Genomic DNA, 14,266 nt, shown 5'->3' with positions numbered 1-14,266 from the left:
GTGAAGGAGTTTATCATTTTTGACCATGGGAGTTCATAGTTCTAAAAAAATCAAAATATTCTCAGCCTTAAAGTCATATGAAGTGAGTTTCTTGTAATTTTTATATCAAAATTATTGAACCAACGCATGCATATATACTAAACTAAATCCTGTATGCATGTTTTTTATATTATTACAAATCTATAATGTATTTTCGACAAATAACATTTCATTCAGTGATTGTTGATCGCAGGCTAATTAACTTTCGAGTTTGTTGCAGAAGTTTACCGGATCGTGATATTGATACACATGTGGAACACATGCCAAATAAGTGAATTGATAGAGCCATGATATGTTTTCTTGTACATTTTCCATGCGTTCCCATGTGTTAATTAAACTTTTCCTGAACATTTGTTAAATGATTTGTTGTTTTATTTTTAGTCCCCTACCGACGAAGTCGAAGGGGATTTTAGGTTTGCACTCCGTCCGTCTGTCTGTCCATCTGTCCGTCCATCCATCCGTCAGTCTGGCAAATCAGCTTTCCACACTTTTGTTCTTCGTTTTTGAAGATATTGATTTGATATTTGGTATATAGTTTAATCATGATAAGTTATAGGTCAAGTTCGAATTTTGTTCCGGTCTGATGATTTAGTCCAGAGTTATGGACCATAACTCTGGACCATATCTAATGTTAGAGTACTATGTTAAACCATATTTCTGTACAAAGGGAGATAACTCATTTTTTAAAAGACATTCTGTGTTAAATTATTTGAAGAATTTTTTGGCAGGTTTGTTTGTTATTTAGTATAAACTAATTTTCTGAATGCTATATATATAAAAAAAATTATGAAGAGAAATCCTTTAATTAGATAATAATCTATGTTTTTTAATGTATATATTTCAATACATTACATTGTGTAGATAAAAGTTGTTGACATTTTATAGATAAGTTACAAATCTATATTAGTTTGTGACAAATGAAAGAAAAAATATTTGGAACTATTAATTATATTTGATTATAATTTGAAAATAGATATACACTGTATTACATCATAACTTATTTTAGAGAACTATTAATCATATCTAATATTTTTTTCACTCATATAATCAGTTTTCCACACTGTTTTTAGTCATGCTTGAAGATATTGACATGATGTTTACTTTTTGTTTACACCATGACAAGTTATAGAACAAGTTAGCATTTTGTTCCAGTAAAATGAATTTTTACCCGGTAGGGGACTATGTATTGCCATGCAATACTCTCAGAATGCTTGTTTTCTTAAAAAATCAGTTATTACTATTTACCTTCCAGTGCATATTTGTTTACATTCTTTCATCACAGTTTTCCCCTTACACTTGCGCTGTGAGGTGGCCGAAGTTCTAACGAGAGGTTGTAGTTATGGTCACTGCATACTGGAAAATATCGGTGAATTATTGCACAGGAAGACAATAATTCAAAGCAGTACATTTATGAAGATTTTGATAATGTAAAGGAATTTCTTTTACAAGAATGTTCACATACACTTGTTTTATAGTAAAACTTAGCCATTCAAGCTAAGTATATCATGTATATAAAACTTATACAACTTTTTTTTAAATTTGAAGTTTCATATAAGTTTAACATTTGTTAATGGTGCTTTTTAAATTTATTTAATGATAGGATGTATACTGTATAATGTGAAATAATCTGTTTTTATAAAATCTAGGTACTTCCCAATAGAAGCTACACAAGAGATGTTAGATGAATGGAGGCCATTAATGTGTCCTTTTGATGTAACACATATTAAAGCCATGCATTGTTTTGAGTACTTTTTGCCTACAAATCTACCGCCTTCAGAGCATGATCAGGGATTTAAGTAAGTAGAAAAACTGAATTAATAGGTTATATTTTTAATAGTTCACACAATGCATAGTACATGTATATAGGTCTTTCCTGGTACATGTACATATAAGGAAGAAACAACATAACATAGAAAAGAAAGGGAAATTAATACCTGGCACATGGGTTTTGCCTAATATTTTATTTTATCCTACTCTTAAACGTGGGGGTTATATTGCATTCATCTTGTCCTTTTGTTTGTCCTTCTGTTCATTTAACAAATATTCCTGTCATGCTTTTCTCAAGTACCACTGAACAAAATATTTTAGTATTTGGTCAGCAGCTAGACAGTGATGTGTTGTGCCATGTGATCACTTTTCAGGTCTGTCAGACATCTACTCCATGTTTGCAATACTTTGAATTTTCAATATGTTGAATGAACTTAAAATTTTCATCACTCTTTTCTCAAGTACTACGGAACAGAATGACTGTTAGACACTTACTTCCTGTTCCTGGATACTTTGAATTTTTATACGCGCGTCAAAATTTTGACGGGACGTATTATGGTATACAAATGTCGTCTGTCCGGCGTAAACATGTCGCACCGTAACTTGAGAACGACTTTTCCAAATTTCATGAAACTTATAATAGTTGTTTCTTATGATGGTCAAACGATCTGTATACTTTTTGGTGAAAATAAGATTAAAACTTTTTGAGTTACAGGACTTAGTAACTAAAACAGGTGTGTGTTTTTTTTCACATGTCGCGCCGTATCTCAAAAACAGTTTATGCTTAATGCTTAAAACTTTACACACTTCTTAGTTATATTAATCTTAAGATCTGTATACTTTTTGGTGATGATTCAAAATTTTATTTTTGAGATATTGAGTATTTTGTTAAAAAAGGGGGAGGGGTTTTTCACATGTCGCGCCGTATCTCAAAAACAGTTAATGATTATTGCTTAAAACTTTACACACTTCTTAGTTATATCAATCTTAAGATCTGCATACTTTTTGGTGATGATTCAAAATTTTATTTTTGAGTTATTGAGTATTTTGTAAAAAAAGGGTGAGGGGTTTTTCACATGTCGCGCCGTATCTCAAAAACGATTTAGGATTATTGCTTAAAATTTTACACACTTCTTAGTTATATTAATCTTAAGATCTGTATACTTTTTGGTTTTGATTCAAAATTCTATTTTACAGATATTGAGTTTTTTGTAAAAAAAGGGGGTTTTCGCATGTCAGGCCGTATGTCAGAAACTATTTATGATTATTGCATAAAAATTCACACACAAGACGACGGGCGTATCATGTGCTCATGGCGCAGCTGTTTATTCATTATTTTAAATAAACTCAAAAACTTTTGTCACTCTTTCTCAAAATGAAGTCATATTTAGTCAACCATTTGACAGTGATGAGTTGTTATGTGTGTGCACTTTTTGAACTTTTAGACACCTACTTCCTGTTTTACGATACTTTGAATTACGAGTTGGGGTATGCTTAACATTACAACAGTTGCATTCTTGTTTAGTAGTGTAATTAACTGGCTGTTTCTGTATTGGCCCTGGTATAGAATCGAGGTTAGCAGTATTGGCTCTGAGACGTTGAAATTGATACAATTTCTGATTTCTCATCCAAGTACTTAATCTTATGCAAACACAATTGTATCTAGCAAAATATAGTACTAAATTCTGGCTTATATAGTATGTGTTTTTTTTACTCCAAAATTTATCTTGCCAGCAGGGGTGCTGATTATAAAGTATAATAAGCAAGACATATAAGAGAAACTCAATTTTGTGAAGTTTGTTTACATTCTGCCATGTTTGTTACTGAAATAGAGGACGCCCTTATTATTACCAAATCTATATTAATATGCATTTAAAATTCAATTAACTGATACATATCAAAATTAAATGCTTCATTACAAATTCTTTGTTTCTTTTCATAGCATTGCATAACATAAACTGGAATCAGCTTGTATTTAACGGAATGAAAAAGTGTATAAGTATACGCATAACGATGTATAAACTACAAAACATAATCGGTTATCGTTCTGTTTTTTGTGTTTCATAATACTGACGCATGTGTTCTGTTTTGCTTAAGATTCTTCAAACATCAATGTGATGGATATATTAAACAGTATTTAACTAAAGGACGGAACTGTTTTACTTTCAAAGTTGTATTCTAGTGATATCTATTCATTATGGGTTTCGCCGTATTTATTTTCGATTTACACGTGCTATTCGTACATTTATCTAATGTCAAACATAACTTTCTCAATTGTATTTTGGGGAATTTGACTTATTTTAACACTCCTGATGTGTTCCAGAATTATTGACAAGCATTTTCATCTACTTGATGATGGAAATGGGGTGATTTTCATGGAAAACCATGTATGAAAATACCACAAACGATCACACATGATAAGAAATTACAGCAGTTCCATTAGAAGTTTTCAACCAGTTACGAAAAGGTTTTTCCCTGAATTCTCGTGCTGTAAAGGGGGATGCGGACAATGTACCAGTGAGGACTTTACAAAACCGATTATGGTAGCTGGAAAGAATAAATTAAACTTTTTCTCATTCTTATTCTTTAAATTGTCTGCTTTCTTGTGATTGATTTGGTGAGGTGAAAACAAATTGCAACCAGAAGTGAATATCCCCCCAAATTAGTCTTAACATTTTATTGCTTTGCTTTTTCTTCAGTCGTACTTCATTTTCTGAAATATTTTACATTATTTTATTTTCAGACTGTGGTTTGAAGAATTTATAGATTTATGGGATTCCTGCCATAACACACCACCATGGGAAGCAGTAAGTTATTTTAAGTTCATGTATTTTTTATGTTGGTTGATGACTATTCAGGTACCGATATACCTACGAAACTTCTGCATTTTGTTCAATTCCAGACTCCTACAATCAGTCAAATTGGTAAGGAGGTACAACCAGGGACATCAGCCTTCCATCCAGTCAATTGATTTTTCATCTAAGCTAATTTTCTGGTCCTCAATGAAACCAAATCATTTAAGATTTTGCTAAAACATTGACATTCAGTCATGAGATGGAAGAATTTTCCTCCCTTGTAGTCAATAATAATATGCATTCATAAAAAAGAAGTTCATCATACTGACATCTCAGAGTTAATTTTTGGCCAAAGGTTGTGAGGCATACAGTACGGGTAGAGACTTATTACTATAAATAACGGACTGGGACATGTCGGAAATGAATAATCCGACTTTTTTATGGTAGGTAGTATGGTCATTAATCAACAGATCCAGGTGTGAACGGTATTATAATTGTCCTTTCATCTCAATCCGTGCTACTAGATTATTACGCTTCACTGATTTCAGAATCAGGTTACCATGTGATTTAAATCTCTCAGTCACTTTATTGATTAGTTCTACATCGTATTTGACATAAAATATTTTTACAGGTGAAGTACTGGAGACAACTTTGTTTTAATAAAAATAGCCTATTTTTTTAATTATGGCTTTTTATATTTCAAATGCTGTTTATATTCCTCAAAATATTATTTTCTATGTTCCCTTGTTTTTTTTTTTGTTATGTATCTTTTTCGTATTTGTTGGCATACAGTTTTTAAAATATTTTCTTTTTTATTTCTGGAAGGTTATTTTTGTTTTACTGATTTATTTTCCACGTAAACCCATTGATTAGCAGAATGATGTGCAAAGTGCTGCTGCATACGTTTTAGTTTGACAACACTACATTTGTATTTAATTTTCAGTCTGCGTTGGGTCAGTTCTGAAATAAAAATAATTACAGTGAGCATTACTTGTATACTAGTAGTTTGGTGATTCTTTATAATTGTGAATTTACTTTTTACTGTAAACAAATATTGTCCGAAAGTTGGTGATATATAACTAAAGTAGTACGCAAATAATAACACTAGAAGAAGATAACGATTCTTCTCTGGAATTAGGTTTATTTTGATATTTCTGTGTTTGTTAAATATGCATGAAATAATTGCCACTGAAATGAATGGACATTAAAACTAGAAGCATTCAATTGTTTGATGACCAGTTAATTAAATATTTACTATGATTTGTAGTCTAAAGAAATGCAATAACTCCTATTTAAATAATTTTGTGGTGCTGCATTGACTCTTAATTGCATAATATTAATTTACGCACAATGCATGTTAACTTTTATGTTGTATTTTTGACACCAATCTAAAAAAAAATATTTGCCGTGAAAAGCTAAAAATAGCTTGGATTAATTTTGTCAAATGCACGTGATTTTCATATGGCGGGAAATATCGTAACAGTTAACACAGGTGACCTTACTGACCGACCGTGGGAAAATCTATTCATGATTTAATTTGATACGTAATGATTGGCAGTATTGTGCGTTAGTTTTGAGGCTCTTGATCGAGATCCATTAATAATTGATTTACCAGAATAGAAAATTTAATTAATCCTTGTAATTATAAATATAATTATATTCTTTGCATTTTAACCCGCCAGGGTTTCATGTTTTGCAATATAAACAAAACAAGCTTTAGTCTTCTTTAACTAATTTATTTATTATATTTATCAGTCAACACCCAGATTCCTATTTAAATAATTTATTCGGACACCTCCTTTAAATTTCGGGAATTATACAATTTAAACTGCCGACATCGATTTACAAAATCTTACTGACTGCACAAGCTTTAGAGAATGGCTAGAAATACGACGCAAAAGTAAAGACGGCTGATCATGAATAGTGTAAAACTTTGATCTTCGTGTATTGATTGACACAATTCGTAAAATATGTTTATAAAAACATGATTTTCATTAAAATTTCAAACATGGAAATAGAAAGGCAATATCTTTGTTATAATACAACGAGTGTCAACAAATCTGTTATTTCCATTATATGGAAATTTATTAACAAACAAAATTTAAAATAATGCTGGGTCATAGAATATTGACGTGCATATTAAAAGTTTTTTTTATATAAAACTAGGAATCGAAAGATGATCACGGCGTTATAAATATTGTAAAAAAAACAATTTTTTCAAAGATATTAACGGGAAATATATGTCAAAATAGAAAGCACAGATGATCTGGCTGACCAAATTGTTTTACGTGCGAGAAATGATTGACAGGTATGAATAGACGTAGAGGCTCCGATGGGGAACGTGGTATCGAAAGGAAAATAACAGTTTATTCACAATGCCTATATTCAATTTGTTTATATACTTTATAAATATGATATGTTGGCCTTATACTTAAAATTGTGTTTCTATTAATAACATAAAGGAACAGGACGTTAAAAGGGGGAAATATTGTAACCATCAACGAAAACTCGTATAATTTACGGGATTGATGTCTCAACATTTTGATTAAAACTTCGATTGAAAACAGTCCTGGTTGTTATAATTTTGAATAAAATGAAATATTTACGGTTTACAAATACAAATACAAATAGTTTATTGGCACAAACACAATTATTATAATTGGCAACACATTTTTACAGTACATTGTTAAAAATTGTCTTTCTTTCATTTTCAAGTTAAAAAAAAGTTGATCCCATATTCATATTAAATTTTTATTTTTATTGTAATTTTTTCTTTGAATACAAAACAATATTTTACATTTATTATCTATCCTCCATAAATACTAAAATATCTGTACAGGTAAAATTAATTCTAATCAAGCTGGTACAGATTGATTTACGACCTTCCACAAGGATATTGATGTACAGGTTAATATCACAGCAGGTGTTAATTACACTGAGACAACTGTCCGACCAGTCTGACATCTAGACGGACTAAGACATCCATAATAATAAGTCTCTACCCGTACTGTACATCAGATAAGGTCATTATAACCTACCTTTCTCTTTCAATTACTTTAATTAGTCTTATTTTGTCTTTCTTTTTCTCTTTACTAGTAAATGGTCATTATACTCAACTAAATATATTCATGCATGGATGTCAAACTCCCTATAAACTTAAATCTGCCAAGTAAATTTTGAGACCTAACTTAATGTGTTTACACAAACATTTATGACATAATTTTAAGTAAATGATGACCTTTTATTATGTGAATTTGATATGAAGTGGTTTTAATGACAATTTCTTTGATGATAACATTGTTCTGATAAAATGAGGACCAGGCAAGATTTATATTGATAATTTGTTATTCTGTTTTTTGTTTCAGTATTTAGATACTAAAAGTAGTTTAGTACTTAAGCAAAGTACAACTTTTTAGTTTTTTTCAGATGCAAAAAAGGTTTAAATGAATTCTGCTAGTGTATATAATTTTGTTTCTAATATTTCAGAGTTTAGTTAACTTATTTGCAAGATTGGCACATGATAATATTGGTTATATTGACTGGACACCACACATTTCTAAGGTAAAATAAACAGTGTCTGTTGTGCTACAATTTGTGATGTAACACTATTTTGGTCAGTCCATCTTGTAGATTACCCATTAAGAATTGAATTTTCATTGTTATTATGTCATTAATAAAGGAGGCTTGTTAAAAATGCAATGTCAACAAAAATGACTGTGCAAGACCCTCATGGGTAGTCAGGGTGGTTATAAATCACATCGTTGTCGTCAGTGTCATAATTTTTTTAAATGACTGGCCTCACATAATTTCATACTGTAATTTTATTTTATAAATCCATGATTATGGTCTTGATATATTTGATGGATTAAAGGATTTACCAAAGATCAAATGATGAAACATTTGAATTACTTTTCACAATTCACCACCATATGTATGATACATATGAATAAATGGAGTCATGTAGTATATGTCCATGAGACAGAAACTCTATGACACAAACAACCAAGACAGAAAGAAATAATTTTTCACATTTTGCAGACCCAAAAATGTTCAGATATCTATAAATAATGTTTAACAGTGTGATTTGTATTTTACTTAGATATTCAACAGATTCTTGAGAAGTTTTAACTTACCAGTTGGAACACAGGAAGTACAGATTGGAAGAACAAATAACACATATGATGTACACAGCACTGTCACATGGGTTGTTTCTCTAATGGTAAATTATCTGCTTTTTTTAAAGCTTTTCTTTATTGTATCATTGTTCCGAATAAAAGAAGATTTTTGGTATATGTCAATAAGATAACAACACGATAAAACAGTCAAAAAGAAATTTGTCTTTATTAAATGGTAATGTTAAGTAGTAGTCATCAAGTCTATTTCTCAAGTTTCTGTTCATATTATTAATTTGGGGTTTCATATAAAATGTATTTGAAAAGTAGACATATTCTTTTAGATGTGATGCATAATAAGTTTAAGGATATTTTTGAGGGTATTTAAAATAATGAATATATAAACTAGGTAAAGAACGATTTTTGAAGATAAAAAAATGATGATTTAATAAGAAATGAAGAACTTTTCATTGTTATATTTTGTTTTAGGGAAGAAACAAAAATGTACAGGAACATATAAACAAGTTATTCAAGACTTTACAGACATTCTACCATCCTTCAAACCTGGGAAAATGGAATGTAAGTTTGACAGTTAATGATATTGACTATACAAATATTAACTTTGAGATATTCAATAGACCATTTAATCATATAAAATTTTAAGCATGTCTAATAAGTGCTTTCACAAGAAAATTCTATATTTTCCTGTGAAATTTGAATAAATATGACGAAATATTGTTTTTATCTTGGGAAGTATTAATTAAACATGCTCCCAAATTATCATGAAAAAGGTCTAGCATGGGTTTTGTAATTCACAACATGTTCCCATATAATTTTTTTTGCATTTGTCATATATTTGTGATATGAACTCTACTGTGAATAATTTTTAACCCCTTGTCTGACAAAGTTTTTCCAGCTATTCATTTGTTTGTCTGTCACATTTAATTTTTGTGTTGGTGTCCAGATTTAAGTAACTACAATTTTTAGATCTATTGTCAGTTGATACATCATGTTTATTGACAAAGGTCCAGCTGAAATTAGATCATTTTGACTTTCATTGTACACATGAATGGTGTCTGTTAACTTTTTATTGAGGTCCATATCTTAGAAAATACAAATCACAGAAAAACTAAAGACTTTAAAACTGATAATTGCTTTTTTTTTTTTTAAAAGTAAACCATTTATCATTTATGGTTTAGAATTAGGTTTCAGAGTTAGAAAGATTTGTTTAGGTAGGACCTGCATTTTGTTGACTGTATAACCTTTGAAGTCATCAAGTTGAAACTATCAAGTCAGCATATCACTTTTAAACAAAGTAGGGTTATTTTATTCATTGTACTTGAATATTTTGATCCTGAATATACTGGATGACCATTATTCGATTAACAATTATGAAGGTAAGTATTGGAAACAATAAGAAATTTAGACATATTCATATCAAAATCTGTGATCAACCAATAACAGCACATACATATATGTTGTCTTCTTGATTATTATTTTTTATACAAAGGAGATTGAGTATATATTTATTTGCTGTAAATATTTATGATTTTGCAGATCAAGTTAAGTGGGTTGCTGATGTGGTTTCCGAAGTTACTTGTCAAGAGATTACACAGGTAAAATATAGTAAATATATGTCTTACCGGTACTTGGAAAGAAATATGCTAGAGGGAAGACATAGAAATGAATGCTCTTGCAGCAATGATTTTAATTGTTAAAATTAAATGATTTAGTATTTGTAGGAGTAACATGTCATTGGCCTTGACCTCAGCTATGGAATTCGTAGACCATTGAAATAATTTAGATATTTCTGAAGACTATACATTTCAGTATAACAACTATTGATAAACTTCCTGCCATAGATATTTTAAATGTATAATATTTTAAAAATAAATTGGTCAAATAAATGGTAAATTTCATTTTTCTTTTTCTTTTGTATGCAGAGAGAGATATAAGAAATCCTCCTGGCATACACCAATACCAGACAATGAGAAGCTAACAGAAGATGACATTACTAAATTTGTTGAGAGTATGAGACCTGTAATCTGTGTATCTATGTTCAGTAAATATGGCAGCCAAGACTCAGCGATAGCTCTTCGACACTTGTCTAATCTACGTCCAGAAATCGTTGTTCCTGATCTTCTTGAAAGGTGATTGGGTTTATCTTAGTAACTTCAATTTTGTTATAGAGACTTTTATTTCATAAACTTAACCTCTTTAATTGCTTTAATTGCAATAGTTCTTGCATTTGAAACTTGATTGAAATTGAACCAAAATCTTTCCATTTTTGTCGAGCCTTCGAGTTTTGTCGAAAAAGCGAGACATAGCGATCCTACATTCCGTCGGCGGCGGCGGCGTCCACAAATATTCACTCTGTGGTTAAAGTTTTTGAAATTTTAATAACTTTCTTAAACTATCCTGGATTTCTATCAAACTAGGACTGAAGCTTGTTTATGATCATAAGATAGTATCCAGAAGTAAATTTTGTAAAAAAAAAAATCCATTTTTTCCGTAATTTACCTCTAAATGGACTTAGTTTTTCTGCCAGGAAACATTACATTCACTCTGTGGTTAAAGTTTTTAAAATTTTAATAACTTTCTTAAACTATCCTGGATTTTTACCAATCTAGGACAGAAGCTTGTTTATGATCATAAGATAGTATCCAAAAGTAAATTTGGTAAAAAAAAAAATCCATTTTTTCAGTATTTTACTTATAAATTGACTTAGTTTTTCTGCCAGGAAACATTACATTCACTCTGTGGTTAAGTTTTTAAAATTTTAATAACTTTCTTAAACTATCCTGGATTTGTACCAAACTTGGACAGAAGCTTGTTTATGATCAAAAGCTAGTATCTAGAAGGAAATTTTGTTCCTGTTTTTCCGTATTTTACTTATAAATGGACTTAGTTTTTCTGCCAGTTAACATTACATACATGTACAGTCTGCAGTTAAAGTTTTTAAAACATTTATTAGATTCATAAACTATCCTGGATTTTTACTAAACTTGGACAGAAGCTTCTTACAATCAAAAGAAAGTATCGAGAGGGAGGAATATTTTTTTTTTTTTTTTTCCTCATTTTTGCTGAGCCTGCGATTAACAGCAAAAATAGGTGAGACACTGGGTTCCGCGGAACCCTTACGAATTTTTAACAGTAAACTGTTGCTGTAGACAGTTACAAAGATAGTCACTTTGTTTTTATGCCCCTGCCATAGGCGAAGGAGCATTAAGTGTTACCCTTGACTGTCCGTCCGTGCTTAAAACCACAACAAGCAGACATAGTTCGAATTTGGGCAGTGACTCATTAACCGTTCTAGAGTTATGCTCTTTTTAACTTGAAAAATTGCAAAGCTTGAGTGGGGGCATTCTTGTCCTCAGACACATTCTTCTTTAATGTTAATATTGAAATACAAAGAATCTTGATAACTGTACAGAGAAAAACCATAACAAAGTATTCTATAGTAAATATTAAGAAAAATAAACATGCTACCTCATTACCTTCTGTGCTCTATGTCATCATCTATATAAGTAAAAGGCAGTATAATTAACTAAATTATATTTTGTAGAATGTATCCAGCAATGGAGAATTTGACAGAACCACACAGATTGATTGCATGTATGATTTGTATTGTGGCAGTAGCACGTCCAATGTTACAGAGTCCAAAATATTATCCTGAAGGAAAATCTCATGTATTACCACTGCTGAATCTAGCTTTACCAGGAATAGATCCAAATGATTTCAAAAAGTGTTTGGTAATTTGAAATAAAAACATTTAGTGCCAGTTAGTAATAAAAACAGGACCATAACTCCTGAACAGCAAAAGGAAAAATGACAATTAAGAAATTGACTCTCGTTTTTGATCAGACAAAACATTTGTAAATTCTTGGTTCAACCGTTCTGAGTTATTGCAATCAATTAAGGACCATTACTCCTGCATGATATACTGCCTTCCTTACCAGCCCAAATTATAAACCGATTTTCATGTAGGAAACATAGTTGACAAATCATGATTCATTGTCTGAATAGGGGGGTCTTGGTGCAAATGATTGGACACCGGCAAATTTTCTGGTGACATCTTTTTGGAGGCCAATGCAGCCTCTGTCTCTCGGGGGATTTAATTTTTTTATTATTTATCATTTAGATTTCTTTTTCCTAATGCTATGGTTTTTAGAAGCAAAGTTCTTCGTGTAGAATACCTTTGTCTTTGGATTTTTTCACCTCAATGTATATAAGTTTGTATATTTGGAAAACGGTTACATTTCATTAATTATTTAATAAATCTGATTAAAACAACATTACTTTGAAATCATTTTGAAGTTTTTGTGTAATTTGATCTTAAAGTTTCTAGACTTTTGGCAATTTAATTTGTGTCTTATTGTATAGACATGTATCTACCGTTGAAGACAATATGTGAATCTTAGATGACTTATGGATTTCTTTTGTCTGTCTCACTGATATATTCTCCACATCTCCTTTTTATTCGAACATATTAATTACTGTAACAGCATAAATGATAGTGATTTTAGTTATAAATCTTTTTATTTGGCAGGTAACATTCCAGATGATATCAACATTTGTGACATTAGTACCTATTGTAGACTGTTCTGATGCTTTACATTTGAGGAATGATCTCACTGAGGTAAACATACTTTAACATTCAAACATGATGGTAAACATATGTACAGTAGCTCAGTAGGGTAAATTTCTGTCATATTCTGTATGATTTCTTAATAGGTGTTTTTTCTTTGTCAGTTACTGAAAGTGACTAGTTGTAAAGTGTAAACTTTTGTAATCTGTCAGACACTTACTTCCTGTTTCTTGATACTTTGAATTAAGAAAGAGATATGCTTAGCATAACAAGGTGTGTGCCATCATGATGGACATGACATATAAATAGCTTGTGAAATTAGGTGTTCATTGTGCTAAAATTAGGTTTAATTATCGGTCATAGATGTTCATTTGCATTATCAAAATTTGTTTGATAACACTTTCTATTACTAGGTTTTTATTCTGACATAAACAATTTTAATTTAGCTCAGTTATTACAAGCAAAAATGAATTTCTACCACTTTGAATCATTAAACAAAAATATATCAATAGGGATGAATTTATTTCCATGTTTGCAGATTACTATTATGTTATATGGGTGTTTCTAGTGTAAATTCATAATTCATAATATTTATGGTTTCAGTTTTTGTTCTCTTTCAGAATGAGAGAGAATTGTGTTCAGCCACTGCTCAATTTGAAGACTTTGTTCTTCAGTTCATGGATAGGTAAAGTTTTTATGTCAATAAAAGTATTACTTCCAGAAATACACATTCCAAATATTTACCGATTTGCATGAAATTTTCTGATGAAGTTATACAGAGTGCATCAGACATCAGAATCTTAATCAGTAGTTTAAAATTTGTGAAGAACATTTAAAAAAAAAAGAGGTGGAAGATACCAAAGTGAGAAACACAAAATATTGCAAAAAATGACAAAAAGACAAAACAACAGTCTACAAAACATTACATGCATAGATAATGAGCAATGTGAAGCCCACCAAAAACC

At 30.4% G+C, this 14,266-nt stretch overlaps 1 protein-coding gene across 1 annotated transcript in view; it reads left to right on the top strand.

Moving 5' to 3' along the window:
- LOC127698927 (proteasome activator complex subunit 4-like) overlaps positions 1-14,266 on the top strand; it is a 64,456-nt gene that overhangs the window by 4,258 nt on the left and 45,932 nt on the right. Inside the window, exons 5-14 of the mRNA XM_052202658.1 lie at positions 1,686-1,835; positions 4,550-4,613; positions 8,088-8,162; positions 8,701-8,820; positions 9,203-9,292; positions 10,271-10,329; positions 10,657-10,863; positions 12,279-12,465; positions 13,263-13,352; positions 13,922-13,986. Of these exons, the coding sequence (XP_052058618.1) occupies positions 1,686-1,835; positions 4,550-4,613; positions 8,088-8,162; positions 8,701-8,820; positions 9,203-9,292; positions 10,271-10,329; positions 10,657-10,863; positions 12,279-12,465; positions 13,263-13,352; positions 13,922-13,986 (1,107 nt within the window). The remainder of the gene's footprint in view (positions 1-1,685; positions 1,836-4,549; positions 4,614-8,087; positions 8,163-8,700; positions 8,821-9,202; positions 9,293-10,270; positions 10,330-10,656; positions 10,864-12,278; positions 12,466-13,262; positions 13,353-13,921; positions 13,987-14,266) is intronic.

Source organism: Mytilus californianus, unplaced genomic scaffold (assembly GCF_021869535.1).
Source record: "Mytilus californianus isolate M0D057914Y unplaced genomic scaffold, xbMytCali1.0.p SCAF_4, whole genome shotgun sequence".
In the NCBI taxonomy this organism is placed as follows: Eukaryota; Metazoa; Mollusca; class Bivalvia; order Mytilida; family Mytilidae; genus Mytilus; species Mytilus californianus.
This window is presented reverse-complemented; position numbering and strand designations above follow the sequence as displayed.